This window comes from Carex rostrata, chromosome 23 (assembly GCF_964058835.1).
Source record: "Carex rostrata chromosome 23, lpCarRost1.2, whole genome shotgun sequence".
NCBI classification, from domain to species: domain Eukaryota; kingdom Viridiplantae; phylum Streptophyta; class Magnoliopsida; order Poales; family Cyperaceae; genus Carex; species Carex rostrata.
Window position 1 is genome coordinate 7,523,057 of NC_135940.1, and position 18,486 is coordinate 7,541,542.

The following is an 18,486-nucleotide window of genomic DNA, read 5'->3' on the forward strand; positions in this document are numbered from 1 at the left end:
ACATTGATGTGTCATGGCTTTATTAAGAAAATGATCCCTAAATCTTGGGTAATCAGGCATAATAAGTTTACCAAGTGAATGATGATAAAACATCCAACTGGTGTACAGTTGTGAGAACAAAACTGACAAATTAGACCTAGCAAAGCTTGCTCGAATCAGACCCGAAACACCAAAATAAGCATCAAGCATCACAGCTCAGTAAAAGAAATTAATGCAGTAAATAAGAAAGCCACCAACCTTTTGGTACCAGTGTTGCTATTACTGGTACCAAATAGTCCAGAAGCTAACAATTGCACCTCCAGACTACTGCTATCAGTAACCCTTACCCCTTATTAAAGTACCTGAATTTTTTACAACAATAAAAAAGGATAATGTTAGATTCAAAATCTTTATTCAATCATTATGCATTCACTAGCTGTACTTAGCCTATGCATTACAAAAGCTAAATTTTATTGGAATCTCAACTTAACTAGAAGAAATTACAATTTTCAAAAACTCCCTAATATACTAGTTTCCACCTACAACACTTTTAGAAACGACCTATATTCAGTGCTTTGAAGCACTACAATCCTGAGTATGTTACTATTTACATCAAAAGAATTAAAGAGTTAGAACTCTATTTGCTGATGCTATCCTTCTCTGAACCTTCTATGTTTTAGTTTCTTCATCCTGGCTCAAACATGTCAGATTCTCCAGTAACGCTAAAGTCCTAATATCAAAAGGAAGTTGCACAAACAATTGCCTTTTACATTCAATTTGCTTGATTGGTTGGCAACGGTGTGTTCAAATGGAACAGATGCTTTTCCTTGCAATCAATATAAGACCATATATATAAATTCATTTTTTTTACCACATTTGTACAAAAACATCGAGCAAAAATAATTAACCTTATATAATTCCTTTATAACAGTTAATCCAATCCAACTATTTTATAGCACATCTACCTTCAACTCAGATTAAACAATAACAATCAAAGGAACTTATCACCAGATAAATTAAAGAAATTATATATTGCTGATCTGTACCTTTTAGTCCAAAGAGACAAGAGAGATACAAGGCCTTTGATTTTAGTAGGCATCAAGGTTTCCCAATTACAAACAATTCACAGGTCACAATTCCAAATCGAACGTGGCAGAGATATGCAGAGCGAGCAAAAGAGAGAAGAGAGGGGCAATGAACTCGAGGTCTCGGATCAGAACCATCACTGGAGCGGATTTAAATGACACATTGCTCCTCTCCATCACCCGCGATTGTTACAAGGATAGTTTTAAGTGAATGTCTGGGGAAAGAGAGAGCGCGAGATTTTGCTCGGCAAAGAACGGGGTTCGGATGCCTGAAGTAACTCAAAATTTGAGGTTAGATACGGATCGACAATCAAAGTTTGAGTTTCTTAAGAATCCGATTCAAAGAACGGAGGGTTTCTCGTTGCAATAGCAAACTAAGTTCGTGGCAGTAACTTTTTTCCGGTCAACTAAAATTGCAATTAATTGGAACCGAATCATGCGGACAGGAAAATCCTGCCAATCAAATTCATCCGTTTATTCATTCATTCATAATTTAAACTAGGGGTGGCAACGAGCGAATTAAGTCTCACTCATAATCAGCTTATTTATGATCAAGCTGAGCGAATGAGTTTGAATTTTAAGTTCCGAGTAGAAATTACTACTTAAGATTGACTCGTGGCTTATCCAAGCAAGCCGAGCTTGTTCGTTACTAGCTTGACAAATTTAAAAATTTATATATTTTATTTTCTGCTATATCTTGAATTTTCATAACACATCTTATCAATTATGACTAAAACAAAATAATATTTATATAACTAATTAATGAGAAATACTCTTAATTCAATTGTAATTAAGCAAATCAACTACTATAAATTAAGTTTACAACTAAATTCATACATACAAAATACAAATATATCAAAATCCTAAATTCATGCAAACATATTCACAGAATAAATTCATGCATATCAAATCAAATAAATTCATACAAATTAATTTAGTTGCTCATAATTAATTCACACATATTTCATACAAAATTACCAATAAACTTAAACACAGTTCAAAGTGCAATTACCATAACACTGGCTATAACATCCATCGACCATAATATCCCCAATCTAAAGTGAACGGATCCGATTAAACTATTAAACTATGTATATTAAATAGCTCGTTAACGACCGAGTTGGCTCATGCCGAGCCAGGCCAAACTCAAACTCATTAATTCTAGCTCAAGTCTGTAGCGAGCGAGCTAATTTTATGAACAAGCTGTTACCGATCGAGTCACGGGCGAATACCAAGCGGCAAACCCTATATTTTTCATATTTAATTATGACCGTCTATATTAAAGATGGCCGGACGGATAGATAATGTTAGCAGAACTTCAACCAATTAATTTAGAGAATTCTTATTGTAATACATAATATAATAATTTGTTGCAATAATTTTAATTTGGTGTAATTATTATTTCACTTAAAATAAACCTACATTTCATGGACTTTTATTGAGGAAAAAAAAAAAGAATATGCAACCTTCATAAAATACTATACACGCCATATAATGTAGTTTTGTCTCTGTTTTGCAATTTACTAGCCATATATATTGTGGCAGAAGAAAAAAAAAAAAAGATCAAATAATAAAATAAAGCGAGCATCTAGGAAAAACAGTGAGAAAAAAAAAACTAGAAGTTGGTATAGAATATGGAATAAAATATCATCCCAAACCGTACATAAAGACGTGTGGGAAGGATCTCAATTAAAGTTTATACAGTTGAATTAATTAATCCAAGAATACCAAGCTGGAAATCAAATTTTCAATTTCCTATACGAACAACTCATTGAAATCTAATAATCAATTTGATCATAATTGATAAAAAAATTGAGATTGCATTCTTCTATACGTACCAGAAGGAATATTGTTTTGTCAATCAATCTATAATGCTTAAATTAGTGAACATGACCAGCACAACCTGAAACCTACAACTTGAATTGTTCTGGAATTTTTATTTTTCCTTTCAAAATTAAGAAAATAAACTAATGTTAAATAGTGTTCTCTGAGGTGTTGGATTGCTTTCAGCTATTAGTCAAGTAAAAGTTCATAATTAAAGGTACAAACGAAATTACCAATAGATGATGACATGAACCAAAAAAATTGAACCAAGTAAACAGTAGCATTGTTCCTGGTGTTTGAAATAAGTAAATAACACAAATTTAATATTTATATGTACGAACAACAAGTACTTGATTGAATTATTTTCTCGTAGGGATTGTGGATTGAAATTTATTAAATTGTTTGCATAGGAGATTATAAAATTTAAATCCAGCTGTATTTTAAAGAACATATGATTCTTAACTTGTGTTAAAATTATGCTCATTGAATATATATATAGCATATATAGACCAGCTAATAGCATGATTAGATGAATATTTCTTGAGAATAGTGGTCATTGTAGTATTTTTTTTTTTTTTTTTTGGCTTAACATAACACACTCTTAGGTTTTCAAACAGGAGCTTCGAATGTTGTGGAGTGAGAGGTGAAGTAAACTTCTTACTCTATACTTAAGTAAAATAAAAAGAGTAAGATAAAATAAAATATGAATTAATTCGGAGTAAATAACTCTATCTCTTTAGATGAATTAACTTACTCTGCTTATAAGACTAACTTTCATAGGTATATATTTATTTTCTATCATCTTACTTTGCTAAATACATTAATTTAAGTAATTAATTATACTATTAAATAATATGTAAAATACGAAGAGTAAAATGAAGTAAGCAATTTAATCTTTATTAATTTTATTCCATAATCAAACATGACAAGATGTAAATATAAGAGCTTGTAAGTTGTAAGCACAACTGTTCTTCTAGAATGCGCTAAAAGGATTAAAAAAAAAGGAGGAATTTATGTATAATCTTCAAAAATTTCGAAACTATCGTATTTTTTCCTCTAGAATTTATAACATCATATTTATTTTTTTTAATTTTCAGAACTCACAAATTAACTCAATTTATTATCTTTTTGATTTAACTCATTTTATATATATGAAATACCTATGTTATTCTTTGTTTAAAAAAATATTACATGTTTAAGACAAATATTCAATCTTTTAATTAATTATTTACTAGAACATATAATTCAAAACCTAACTAATAAAAACCAACTAATTAGAAGACTGAGCATTTTTTTTTTTTGGCTTAACATAACACATTTTTCGGTTTTCAAACAGGAGCTTCGAATGTTGTGGAGTGAGAGGTGAAGTAAACTTTTTACTCTATAATTAAGTCATAAAATATTAAGTAAAATAAAAAGAGTAAGATAAAATAAAATATGAGTTAATTTGGAGTAAATAACTCCATCTCTTTAGGTGAATTAACTAACTTTCATAGGTATATATTTATTTTCTATCATCTTACTTAGCTAAATACATTAATTTAAGTAATGAATTATACTATTAAATAATATGTAAAATATGAAGAGTAAGATGAAGTAAGCAATTTAATATTTATTAATTTTATTCTATAATCAAACATGACAAGATGTAAATATAAGAGCTTGTAAGTTGTAAGCACAACTGTTCTTCTAGAATGCGCTAAAAGGATTAAAAAAAAAGGAGGAATTTATGTATAATCTTCAAAAATTTCGAAACTATTTTATTTTTTCCTCTAGAATTTATAATATCATATTTATTTTTCTAAATTTTCAGAACTCACAAATTAACTCAATTTATTATCTTTTTGATTTAACTCATTTTATATATATGAAATACCTATGTTATTCTTTGTTTAAAAAAAATATTACATGTTTAAGACAAATATTCAATCTTTTAATTAATTATTTACTAGAACATATAATTCAAAACCTAACTAATAAAAACAAATCAGAATCATATACTTTCAAAATCTAACTAATAAAAACCAACTAGGCATTTTTTTTACTCTTAATTCTAATTTATGTATATCAGAATCATATCAATCCTATATGGCATGAATATGTATGACACACATTGTGGCGGGTCAGCTAAATCCATGACCGACACACGTCCTTGTGAGAGCCCTGTTATGTATATTTTTTATTTGCCTCTGCAAATCCAGCGTCGTGAATTATGGATTTTAATTTATTTTTTGGTCCATAGACTCATACCATAAGAATGAGGTGTTTTCTTCAGAGTTCAGATACAATGAACATTTCTTTGAGAAAAATTTTAAAAAATACAAATAAACCGGATCTCAGGATGCAACCACCAATTGGCTTTCAAGGCCGGAGGCATAAACAATTAAATAGGTACATTAAACAATTTTCATATCTTATAGAATCCCACAGATAGATTATTTAAGTAGATGAAACATAGCTTAATATTATATATTATAAACTCAATTATTTCAACTTTTTTTTTATATTAATTAATAAACTTACCTAAAGGACTTCCATATCAAAACTGAACACTTTTAATTTGACATGGCAATAATTTGGAACCCTAAACATTTTTTTTTAATTTTGTAGTTTTTCTTAAATTTAATATCTGCATAAACTTTAATTTTTTTTTTAGTATATGTATAGTCAATCAATATTTTAACCTCTAAGGCAAAAAATTATCTATGGTTTCACATAACCATATGCATATGACACTAAGCTTTATCCAATTGAAAGCTTGCACGAATAAATTCTTTTTATTCTCAGCAAGTTTTCCTCCTGTATTATTGGGTTGTTTGATTTTAAATTATACTCTTGGAACTTGGAAGAACCAAGAATGCACCCCAATAGCCAGCATGTGCGCTGTCAATTATTCTAATTTATATTAACCTTATTTACATACGAGACCTTCAAATATTCAGTAATTATTGTCCCAAAGGCCGAGGCAATTTCTATAACTTAAAACTTTGATCTATGATTTTGGATATATTTGGATGAAAGTTAAAATAGCTAAAATAGTGAAATTTAAGAATAGCAAATGAGAATATAAAATAAATAGTGATTTTCATATTAGTATAAAAATGATACTATTCGGATTAGTAAAAATGTTGTTTTGATTGTAAATTTGGAATAGTGAATAGCTGTAACTAATAAAGAATAGTGTTAACAAGGTACTAATTAAGAGGAAAGATAGGCAAATGAGATTTCAAATGAATTGTCACGACGTGGAGATAATAGAAGTGATGTCAATTTTATAATTTCGGGACTATGTTAGCGAAAATCCGAAAAGAAAGCATTTTTTTTTCTCTTTTCACACTTTCGAATAGTAGCTATTTTAACATTTACAAGGAATAGAGAATAGCAGCTATTCTAACTATTCCGAATAGAAAAAAATGTTGTTTGAATGCACATTGCTATTCCAAATAGCTCCTATTCACATTTCATCCAAACATTAATCGAGTGAGAAAAAGTTATCATTGACACGGTTTTTCTCTACGATTTTTTTAAAAAAAAATTCGCTATAGTTAAGTATCAAATATTTGTCTGTTTTGTTTGTGAATCCTTTGTTTAAATTTACTTTTTTATTTTTCGGTTAGTTTTCTCTCCTTTTATCTCTTCTTTAACAAGTGACATGTCAGACGTAAAATTCTAATTCATTTATTTTTTTTTCTTTTACAAAACTTATTGCACCTCTATTAATTACTACCACATCTTTAATTAATCAGTATAATTATGAAAAATCACTTAATTAACGAAAATTCGTACCCTTCAATTTCTAGCAAAATGAGCAATTCAAACTAGTGAAATGTGATATCACATAGACAATTATCTTAAGCGAAAATTAAGTTGTAATTCTTGAGGTATTTTTGTTCTAATTTTTCTATGTTCAAATTTTATTTGTAATGTATTTGTATTATGTTTTATTTTGTATCCAAATTTTTCGTAATGAAAATACTCTAGGAAATCTGAACCAAAAAAACGAAACTTTTGTTTTTTGAAACAAATTCTCGTTACAAAAAACTTAAAGACTCCAAGACTTATGCTTTTAATAATTTGTGTTATTCGTTTTGGGTTTGTCTAGATTATTGAATTCGGTGGTAAATTTAAGCAGTTCCGGTTATCTGTGGTTTATGTTTGTATTACTCATATGGAGGGGTAGGGGTAATTCGCCAATTTTATAATTTATAGAGTTGAGAGACTACTTGTAGTTAGGGGTGCTAATTAAATCCGAATTAAACTTGAATAATTCATTGTTTTGGTGATGTTGAACCGAACGCCGAATTATTCGGTTGACCGAACTTTAACCGAATTAAACCCAAATAATTTGCGAATTTTACGAATTATTCGTGATTTTTTTCTGAATTTTTCCAGAATATTTTTTTTTTGGATTCTTTTTTTGCTCTCTTGCAAGATTGAGATCTCTGATCCAGATAGTTCTGAATCATTCCCGAATTAAATCCGAATTATTTCCTAATCACAAATTTTTGACCTCGCCGAACCTAACCCGAATAATTCATTTGTAGCTACGGGTAGGGGTGCAAATGATATATCATCTGTATCCGTATTCAAAAATTAAATATCGATATTTAATATCTAAATATCTGTGTGGACATAAATACGAATATAGTTTTAAATTTTAATTATCCGCATCTGAATAGTAGCTATATATTATAGTTTAATATATATTATGCAACAAATTATGTCTAAGAACATCAGTTCCATACCCATTTAATATATGATCTGTATATATATTCAAAAAATAAAAATCGACTCAGATATAATTTCATCACTATCCGACCCGTTTGCACCCCTACTTGTAGGCGCTCTCTAACTTAAATGATAATTGTGAGAATTTTTTAAATATAAGGGGCCAAAGATAAAAGTGTATTGATAACGGATCAATGAACAATGATCATGCATGCATTGTTCCCTAATAGAAATTCATTAGTTGCTCTGCTGAAGTCAAACAGAGACATATTTGTAATAAATAAAAAAAAAGTCATCGTAACCATCAAAGAGAGAAGGAGAGAAAAGAAAAGAGCCTCTCCCTCTTCTCCCACATCCCAAGAGGCTCAATTGTTAGAGATGAGGAGGGAAGCAATGTCTCTGTTTGTTTTGCTCCTCTCTCTTTTCCTCTTACAAAGTTGCTATTCCGCACCTATGTGCATGGATCAGAGTAAGCTCGCTCTCTCTCTCCCTCTCTCTCTCTCTCTCTCACACACACACACCCACAATATGTTCTTTGTTTTTAATTTAGCAACATTTTGAAACTAACACCTCATTAACAATGTAATTAGGAATTTGGTTTTTCCTTTGATATATTTTGACATTAACATTCTTGCTATGAGGCTGTTTCAATTGATGTGTGTGAAACATATCAGACATTTTGGTCATTTTTGTGCTTCATTGACCTTATCCTCCATTTGCTCCTTTTAAGTTTAACATCTCATAAACTTTCTCAAAGAAACAAATGGCATTGACTTTTTTCAGCAATTGGCTACAAGCCTACAACCAAGTAGTGTTAGTGGAAAACACTGGAAATTCTTACCAGTTATTTGTAAAATGAGAAAAGGCACTTTGCATATTTTTACATAAATGTAAAAATTATCTACTTGTTACTTCTCTTACATCATGTTTCCTTGTTATTTTCTCAAACAGCTTTTCCAAAAAAACTAAACTCTTCATTGGAATTTTGCGGCTACAGCGATAAAGCTTGTTGCAGCGCAGACGACGATCGCGCGATCCAGGATCTGTTCACACAGATGAATATCTCTGAAGCTGCATGCTCTGGTGTTATGAAGTCGATTCTCTGCTCGGTAATTAAGAACTCTTGAACGCTATATAATTAATTTCAAATTTTTTATGGGTATATATGCTTAATTCATAATGTGGTTTTATCAACTTACAATGGTAATCTAGTTCCCTTTTCTTAATAATTTATTTCCGTTCCTTGGTACTTAATCATCTGAATTGAATCTGAACTCATTATTAACCCCAACCGTATGATTAAGATCGCATGGTTCAAATCTAATCAAGCTTTAATTAGACCTTTTCTTTTGGGAGGTAATATTCATACGACAATTTTTTATTATTAACACAACGCTAATCAATTATTTTGGTTGGAGGACGATTATAGCCTCTACTTAGTTGTTTCCCAAATAATGCAATCTCTTCATTAATATGTTGATATTTTTTTAGTATTATCTCGCGTTAATATCGAATAAATCTCTTGATTAAGATTAGATATTTTTAAAGTATCTCATACTATATTTGAAATATATTGATTAAAATTTATTTGTTATGCCTTTTTTTTTTTTTTTTTTTTGCTTTTCATGACATTGTTCTCAACATGTTGTAGGAATCTATTGGTCTAATCTCAAATATGAAAAATATTTAATTTAAGATGATTTAAAAAGATCAATCTCAAAGAAGATATCTTTTTATCGATTCTAATGAGATATAATATTAAAGAAATTAAATCAATACATGAACAACTAAGCAAGACTATAATCGTCTCTCAACTAAAAATAATAATAAGCTTTGCGTTAATTATAAATATTGTTGTGTAAATATCAGATCGTTTAATTCTAATCGGATGACTAATATAAATAAATAAATAATAAACTATCCGCAGTTATCACATTTTTTTATGGTTGACGGCCAGAAGAGTTATCACATTAATTAATAGCAGTGCATGGGACTTGGGAATTGAAATGATACAATTTGAAAAGGTTTTTGGATCTGATGAAAACTCGAGTTGCTTTTATCAATATCTAACTACTCAATGCACATTTATGAAATTTTGACATTAATTGAGGTTCCTGTATAGAATAATTTTTGAAGTTATGATTTGACAATAGTTTCATAGTCATATGTATACTTTTTTTTCTTCTTTTGATTTCAAGTCACATGTATACTAACACTTTAGCCTATGTAGATGCAACAGAAAACAAAATATTAATAAAATACAAGTTGTTACTTGGGGTGGCTTTTATGGATAAGCAAACCTATTTTGACTTATGCAATGCACGATGAGTAGAAACAACGAAAATATATAATTAGTGTACTGCACGAAGTTAAAATAGCTCTGTAAATATATTTTACCGTTTTTATCTTGTCTTATGCTAGAGGTGAAAACATATCGGATAGTGGTAAAATTATATCAGTATTTGTTTTTGTTTTTTTTCTTTCGGATTGAATATTAGATGGATATATACAATACAATCAGATATCCGTAGATATATACATAAATATTTTCATAATATATATTAAACTATATAGTATATGAGGAGGGTTCAAATGCCTCCATGTTTTTGTGCCTCCATCATGCCTCCATCTCTCTCCATCATTTTCAAAGTTCAAACAGTCGATCCGAACCGCTCAATCTAACCTCCATACTAAAATATGTTTGGAGACCAAATTTTATATTTTTAGGAATTTTGTTTACTATTTTTTTAGATAGGTACAAAATCAGTAAATCTGAACCATCTAAAAACAATATTTTTGTACCTATCTAAAAAAATAGTAAAAAAATTCCTAAAAATATAAAATTTGGTCTCCAAACATATTTCAGTATAGAGGTTAGGTTGAACGGTTCGGATCGATTGTTTGAACTTTGAAAATGATAGAGAGAGATGGAGGCATGATGGAGGCACAAAAACATGGAGGCATTTGAACCCTCCTCATAGTATATATATATATACTATTCAGATAAAGATAATTAAAATTCAAAACTATATCTATACCACTATCTGTATGAATATTCGGATATCAAATGTTCATATCTAATTTTCAAATACATTCCAAATTTGATCGGATATTATGCCCCTCTAGCTAGTATCACTTGACTTCATTGCTCCACAAATTAAAAAAACTACTTGTAATACTTTAAACTTGCCTTGTAAATGAAGGGGAATGGTAAAATTAATGTCACATTATTATTATATATCATCAGCGTTAGATAAAAATTAAAATTCTAAAATAACCATACTCTGAGATTTGATTGTACCATAATGTTATTAATAATGAGAGAACTATAATACAATAATTGCAAACTCCGTTCCCACATTTGACTTGGAGCACAGTACAAGCTAGAACGTGTTCACATCTTTCTACCATGTCTTGTAGTAATTCGTATCCTCTGAGATATCTCATATTTTGCGTGACTTTCTGGGAAATCTTAACCGTTTAAATACGTTCTGCACGAATCTCAAATCTCTAATAATACTGGCCCCCGCGCTATCCACGAATAGGCACCGGACACGTCGGTCATGCAAAATATGAGATATCGCAGAGGATACGCACTAGTCTTGTAGTCATAGAGCAGACCAAGGAATTGGATTGTTTATGGCAGACACAAATTATGTTTCAGTGTAATGAGTCGATGGACCTAATTGTTAGTTGGGAAAGTTTGTTACTATATAATATCTTTTTAGGAATTTTTTAAGCTTCAAATTTTAGCGTAAAGATATTAGCAGAGCTTTTCACTTCATGCAATGCATAGACTATAGAATCAAAATAGAAACAAAAACTGCTATGTTAAAATCTTTATCCAAATTTTACTACTAAGCCACGGACGAAGTCAATATGATTCACAAAAAGACACCTGCATACTCCTGATTTTTTTTTTTTAATATATACTTCTTGTATCATGTTTTTTCTGTCAATTACAAAAATATAATTATATTTGAAATAATTATACAATTTTGTCCAATCTCACCCTATTTCTTGGCGCTGAGGCAAACTTTGGATATGCTGATTTGAGATAAGACTAAATTTTCATCACAATTTGTCGTGAGAAAAATTGGTAATCAATCACTCCAGTAATCAGTGGCGGAGCCACTTGTATCCAGGGGTAGGCAGCCGCCTGCCCCTGGATTTTGAAATACGGTATCAAATTCGTATATAGTTGGTTTAGATTTAGGTTTTGTCTACTCTTGACTGAGTCAAAACTCTCGATTAGTGAAATTGGGCGAGTCATTACAATTTTGATAGTCTTTCATCAATCTATTTTGAAATATTCCTACAAGAAGAAGGTTAATAAGAATGGTATGATCGTGGGATCACAATAAATTTGTTATTTTTTGTGAAAGGAATAGACTAAAATGTTTTATAAAGTAATATACTGAAATTTAATGTAATGCATTAAAATATTTTTATTATGTTTAACTATTCAAAATGAGCTGAATTTTAATAAAAGAGTCTTATGAACTATGGTTCAAAGTAAACTTTAAAAAAAATCGAGTTTTCGATCTAATTCAGTGGATTTCTACCAATTTTCTCAATTTTAATTCATGGTTAATTACCGATTCCGCTTTCAATGAAAATTATTTAATAATATTTTATAATTTAATTATTTAAATAAAATAATAATAATTATTAATATAATAATAATTTATTTTGCCTACCCCTAATGAAAATCCTGGCTACGCCACTGCCAGTAATCAAAGTCAAGCCAGAAATATAAGCTGCCACATCAGTTTGTGCTTTTTTGGTGCACACGAAGTGTTCGACGAATTGCCATAGTGCAGCCAGTTGTTGAAACATTTTTGTTTACAGAAAATGAGTTTACCAAAATTACTCAAAGAAAATGACAAGTAATAACCATGACTATTAAATCTAAAATAAACGCAGTCAGACACTCACACTATGACCAACAAAGATTAGTGGGAATATTTGGTACAAAATATGTACAATACAGGGACCTTTTCATAAGCAGAAAGCTTCTTACACTAATTTAAGAAACACTATTTAAACACAGCAATGCAGCCCCTATGCTTTCGACCTGTATTCAAAATCCCACAATTACCCGGTTCTCTGCAACAACAAACTGGTGGCATCATTACCTCCTACCAACTCCACAACAGACTTTTGCACACAGACTTGGAACTCATGCAAAGACATTGATATCCGCAATTCACCCTTCGCCAACAGCAGCAACCCTTCAAACAAGCTCTCTGACAATTACAAAAATGTTGCCGACTTTTGTGCAGCTGCTGGGAGCAATGCCACTGACAAGATCATCTGTTTCAATGGTGGTGTTTCAGTCGGGTTTAATGGCACACAAGCTGGTCCTTCTCCACAAGGTTTTTTTTTTTAATAAAAAATTTTGTTCTTATCATTTGAGAAAGGATTTCATGTGCAAAATAATACACTTTCAAGTATCTAATGTGTCATTAACTTGAAAATTTCTCTGACAGGTATTTGCCTCGAGAGGCTTTTCAATGGGACTTACGTGAACATTGAACCTCATCCTGACGGTTCAAACAGAGTCTTTCTGGCAACTCAATCCGGTAAGATCTTTCTAGCGAAAGTACCACCCCAAGGGTCAGGCAAGATGCTGGATATAGACTTGACAAACCCATTTATTGACCTGACTGATGTGGTTCACTTTGACAATGAGTTTGGTTTGAATGGCTTCACATTCCACCCAAAATTTGCGACAAATGGAAGGTTCTTTGTGTCGTACAATTGTGACAAGTCCAAGTCAGCCACCTGTTCTGGCAAGTGCTCGTGCAACTCGGAGATTAATTGTGACCCATCGAAACTTGGAACAAATAACGGTGCGCTTCCATGCCAGTATCAGGCAGTCGTTGCTGAATATACTGTGAATGGCTCCTCAGCCTCTCCAAACAATGTACTTTTAATTTTTTTTAATCTATTTTCATATATAAATATTTTAAATGGTACACATTGTTCTGTGAATCATATTATAAGTGTTATGCTAGCAGTATTGGATCTTCATGCTGCGTAGGATAACAGTACTAGTCCTCACCTAAGTATTATGGTACCAGCTTTTATTTTCTATTCCATTTGTCGTTTGGGTGTTTTTGCTGACCAAACATCAACAGAGCCCAGAAAAGGCCTTAATTAAGCAGAAATAACAGGATTGATTAAATTGGGATTTAGATTGTACAAACCTGAGGGAAGTATAGTAATAGTACCAAAATCCAATATCTGACTAATAAATTTGAAGGAGAAAGCAGCATCTAATTTCAGAAATTTTGATTTTTTTGAAATGAATGGGAACTTCTAGCTAGCATTGAATTCCTTGCTTTAAAAAAAGGAGAAAGCAAATCCAAGGGCAGATCTTAATGCAATGATTTAAAAATTTTAATTGTATATATTGAAATTTAATTGAATTTTTTTTTCTTTAAAGTTTTTATATAGTTTAGCACCCCTTGTGAAATATCAAATGTGTGCTTGTAGCCCGGTGGTTAGAATTTCACATTGTGGTTATGGAGACTTGGGTTCAAATCCCACCTACCACATATATTAAATATTTTTGCATTTTATGTTTCAGCACCCCCATCTAAATTTTCTAGTTCAGCCCCTGAGTAAATCTAACATTATTGTGCTACTTGTTAATATTTAGGTAACCAATGCAAATCCAGCTGAAGTTGTAAGGGTATTCACTATGGGGCTCCCATACACAACTCACCACGCGGGAGAAATATTCTTTGGACCAACTGATGGGTATCTATATTATGCGATGGGAGATGGTGGCAACACGGGTGATCCCTGGAACTTCGCTCAGAACAAGAAATCTGTGCTCGGAAAGATTCTTAGATTAAATGTTGATCTCCCGCCAAGTATGTTCTCACCACAAAATTTGTTTTCCCAAAATTTATGTTCTAGGCTTATATGGATGTGAAGAAGTCACACCGTATGTGGATTCAGCACAGCATGTGTGCCAGTGACGTTCCGTGACCATTCGCATGACATGACCATCCTTTAGAAAATTGGCATGGCACGGCATGCGAACTGGTCTGGTCACGGCATGGCACAGCACGTAGTCAAACAAGTCACGCGTGATCATGACCGTTAGATCTCGATCGAATGGTGAATCTTGAATATACTAACGTAAATTACAAAGAAAAAATTGAATTTGGTCATGGCACAACACAACACGTAAAAATCTGACTTGGTCACGGTCACGACACAGCACATGACCCAAGTCACAGCACGGCACTAATTTACATCCCTAAATGTTTATGCTGGCTCCTACTTGGTGAGCACTCTGAGCCATGAGATTTCTGATGGCCGTGTATGGTTTATAATTTGCTCAACCAGATTTCCTCTTTTGATAAACCGGGCGCATTGGCAGAAATGGTCTCATTCCATAATTCACACGACATTGCATTTAAATACAAGCTGAAACTTTGGCATTTGTATTTTGCTCTTTTCCAAAATGCTTTCTTATTCCAATGTGGTAAGGATGGAATAAGGATAATGATGCCCAATGGGAATGATGTCCAAGTCATTTCCTGATGTTTTCCCAAACTATATCGGTTGTAATGGTTTGCTCTAGTTCCTATGCATTGATTGAAATCACACAGTGACTGGCTTCGATTTGTTCAAGAAATAGTGAACACGAAGTAAACACCAAATTTGTCAAAGCAAAAGAAAAGAAGAAGAACAAAAACATAGGAAAAAGGTTGGAAAATAATGAGATTAGCAATTTAGCATGTTGCAAAGCAGACACCAAATTTGCAGATGGCTACATAAGTACCTATATTTTTTTGCAAATTTAATTGCTGATATGGAACTGTTTGGATTTTCAGCACAAGATATGATAGACAACCTTACGTTATGGGGAAATTACTCTATTCCAAAGGATAACCCATACTTTACTGACCGGACATTCAGGCCAGAGGTCTATAGCTACGGTCTTAGAAATCCATGGCGCTGTTCTTATGATGCCGAAAGACCGTCTTATATATTTTGCGGTGATACTGGGGAGGTAATTTTGTCTTCTCATTTCTCAACAGAGTTGAATGTTATTTTCCAAATTACTCACCTATAATTACCATATCGGATTTCGACAATACTTCCAAAGCAACCTGTCTCCATTAAATTGAGGTCTAATGTAGGGATAAGTACGATGCTAAATAGTTTTTATTTTAAGCAACTAAATAATCTTTAGGGTAATTCAGGACTTTCTATAAGCTACCATTGAAAAGGAACTCTCTCTTGATGCTGATGAACAAAAAATAAAAATAATCAAGAGAGAAAACAAATGTTTTTTTTCAAGTTCAATTTAAGGTTCCCTACTCTGGATAAGTGATTACAAAGAAAACTGAACTAATTGTACTCTCTTTTACATGGACTTGTTGATAAAAGATTTTCTTTTTTGTTTTCATAAAAATAGGACACATATGAAGAAATTAATCTTATGCAAAAGGGAGGGAATTATGGGTGGAGGGTTTATCAAGGCGACAATCTCTATTCCCCCCCGTGGGCCCCAGGGCCTAACATCTCGGCCAATTCTATTGACCCCATTTTCCCGGTGTTGGGCTACAATCGGTCAGAAGTAAACAACAACTTGGGATCTGCTGCAATTGTTGCCGGCTATGTCTACCGCGGAAAGACCGATCCATGCTTGTATGGAAGGTATGAAAAAAGTATTTCACTCTATAGTTGTGGTTATATGTTATTTTTATATTGCAATTTTTGTAGGTGAGTAATGAGATGTGCTTTAATAAGCAGCACTTAAGCCTCAACCTGTTTTTGCACTTTCAAATAAACACAGTGTGCAATTAAGAGTTAAAAGAAAACCATCTTATACAATGAAGCATCTAATAATGCATGAACAAATTAATAAATCATTACATTTTAAGTTGTAATCTAGTCTTAAGTTCTTTAACTTTGCTGGATTTACCTAGTTACCTTCATTTTAGAAAACACACCATTCAACTGACAATAAAACTTAAGATTAAGAAATGCATATCCTTAGAGCATGCTTCCAAAGTGGCACCAAATTGATATTGTCTCCTCCACCTGGTATCTTAGGTACATTTATGCGGACCTGTATGCAAATAACATGTTTACGGCAGTGGAGACCCCTATTGGCAGTGCAAATTTTACCAGAGATAGCATAAACTTCACTTGCACCAAGAGTTCTCCCATTCCTTGTGATTTCACTGGTAAGAGCTCACTGCCCTCACTTGGATACATATTCTCATTCGGCCAGGATAACAACAAAGATCTGTACTACCTGACGAGCAAGGGAGTATACCGGGTTGTCAGGCCCAGTTTGTGCGGTTACTCGTGCCCATTGGAGACCCCTCTGTCGACACAGCCTCCGTCATCAAAAGATAGTTCAAAACAATCATTGGGTCTCAAATTGGAAACACGTTTTGGGCTTGTTTTGACTTGCTTGCTTATTCTTCTTGGCTTGAGATTTTAGGTTATTTTTTAGGTGTAGTTTGGAAAGTGTGTTTTTTTTTTTCTTTTTCATTTTTGGTTTGATTTTTCCTTTCATTTTTGCTTGGTGTGGGCTTTCTCATTCTGTAAAATACATTTTACAGATTAATTAGACTATATTGTCTGTATATGTTTGCGGAGATAATTAAGCACACATTAAAAAGAACCGTTGAAATCTAGTAAATTTGTAATTCCATCTTATTGTGGAGAAACCAGTCAGGTAATCTGTGATAACTTGCCAAAAGCACTTGCTATAAACAGTCACACCAAATTTTAGTACCAATTAGTATGTCAATTTTTTTGTTTATTCAACTACCTAACAAACACTAAGTTTTGAATTGTGAAGATGTTGACATTCTCTGAAGCAATGATCAAACACTTCATGAGCATTCATTCTCCCATCTAAGTAAATCAAATGGCCAAACAAAAAATGGAATATTCAGCCCAATGATGATCCAAATCGAAGTAGTTCATATCATACATATAATTTATACCAATGAACGAAATGCTAACACAGAAATAAAGAAACCTAGATATAATATAAGAACAACAGAAAATCAGGGATGCAGATCTTATAGCTAAACTTTTGATGCTGTACTTCTTGTATGCATGTGCTATTGATCAGACCTTGTGTGATTTTTATCTGGTACTGATATTACTTTGAAGATTAGTCGGTGCCATTTCCAGGTGGGATTTTGTTTCACTCCATATATATAACCAGGCTATGAGCTTTCTGACACGCTTGAGTTTGCTCCAATTTTATATCCCTTTGTGAGATTGGTAGCCTGGTTACTAAGAGGGGTTCCATTTAGGCATTTCGCATTTCACATCTTATACTGTTGTCAATTTTTGCTGAGAAATGGATATTGTAATATATATATTTCGCTTCTATATATATACATCCCTTTTCTGAGATTGGCATCCTGGTTACTAAGAGGGATTCCATTTAAATATTTTGCATTTCACGTCTTGTACTGTTGTCATTTTTTTGCTGAGAACTGGATATTGTAATATATATTTCGTTTCAATAGAACCTGGCAGTGGTACCATTGCTTAATTTCAACAAGTAATAATAATAATAATAATTATTATTATTATTAGTATTATTAGTATTAGTATTATTAGTATTAGTATTATTAGTATTAGTATTATAACAATGATAATGAATTAATGATGATAATAGTAATAATAGAATATAAGAGAAACAGTTTTCAACATGTTTGTCATTATACAATGCCTTCATTTCACAAGACGCTAACATTCAAACAAATTGCTAAAGATTACATGTACAATGGCAAACATTCAAGTGATTACAAGTGAGATAGCACATAATTTTGCCAACTTACAGAGTCCTCCTTTAGCTCTAAAAGTT

At 31.8% G+C, this 18,486-nt stretch overlaps 1 protein-coding gene and 1 long non-coding RNA gene across 2 annotated transcripts; one reads left to right on the top strand and one right to left on the bottom strand.

The window, feature by feature from the left end:
- Positions 1 to 374: 374 nt before the first annotated feature.
- Positions 375 to 1,409, bottom strand: LOC144574663 (uncharacterized). The gene is made up of 2 exons (XR_013518272.1): positions 1,026 to 1,409; positions 375 to 709 (listed from the first exon to the last, which is right to left on the bottom strand). It is a non-coding gene; the product is annotated as an uncharacterized LOC144574663 (long non-coding RNA).
- A 6,549-nt stretch (positions 1,410 to 7,958) lies between these two features.
- On the top strand, positions 7,959 to 17,315 carry LOC144575051 (HIPL1 protein-like). The gene is made up of 8 exons (XM_078325174.1): positions 7,959 to 8,085; positions 8,568 to 8,725; positions 12,670 to 12,994; positions 13,109 to 13,545; positions 14,284 to 14,500; positions 15,473 to 15,651; positions 16,060 to 16,301; positions 16,701 to 17,315. Exons 1-8 carry the CDS (start codon positions 7,995 to 7,997, stop codon positions 17,095 to 17,097), a joined length of 2,046 nt encoding a protein of 681 aa, XP_078181300.1. The 5' UTR covers positions 7,959 to 7,994; the 3' UTR covers positions 17,098 to 17,315.
- The last annotated feature ends 1,171 nt before the right edge of the window (positions 17,316 to 18,486 follow it).

Bases quoted from the DNA above. Each gene is read 5' to 3' on its own strand.
- LOC144575051 (XM_078325174.1), top strand. From the start codon at position 7,995: ATGAGGAGGGAAGCAATGTCTCTGTTTGTTTTGCTCCTCTCTCTTTTC. The intron at 12,995-13,108 runs GTTTTTTTTTTT...TTTCTCTGACAG, and splicing joins AGCTGGTCCTTCTCCACAAG to GTATTTGCCTCGAGAGGCTT. The intron at 15,652-16,059 runs GTAATTTTGTCT...TCATAAAAATAG, and splicing joins TTTGCGGTGATACTGGGGAG to GACACATATGAAGAAATTAA.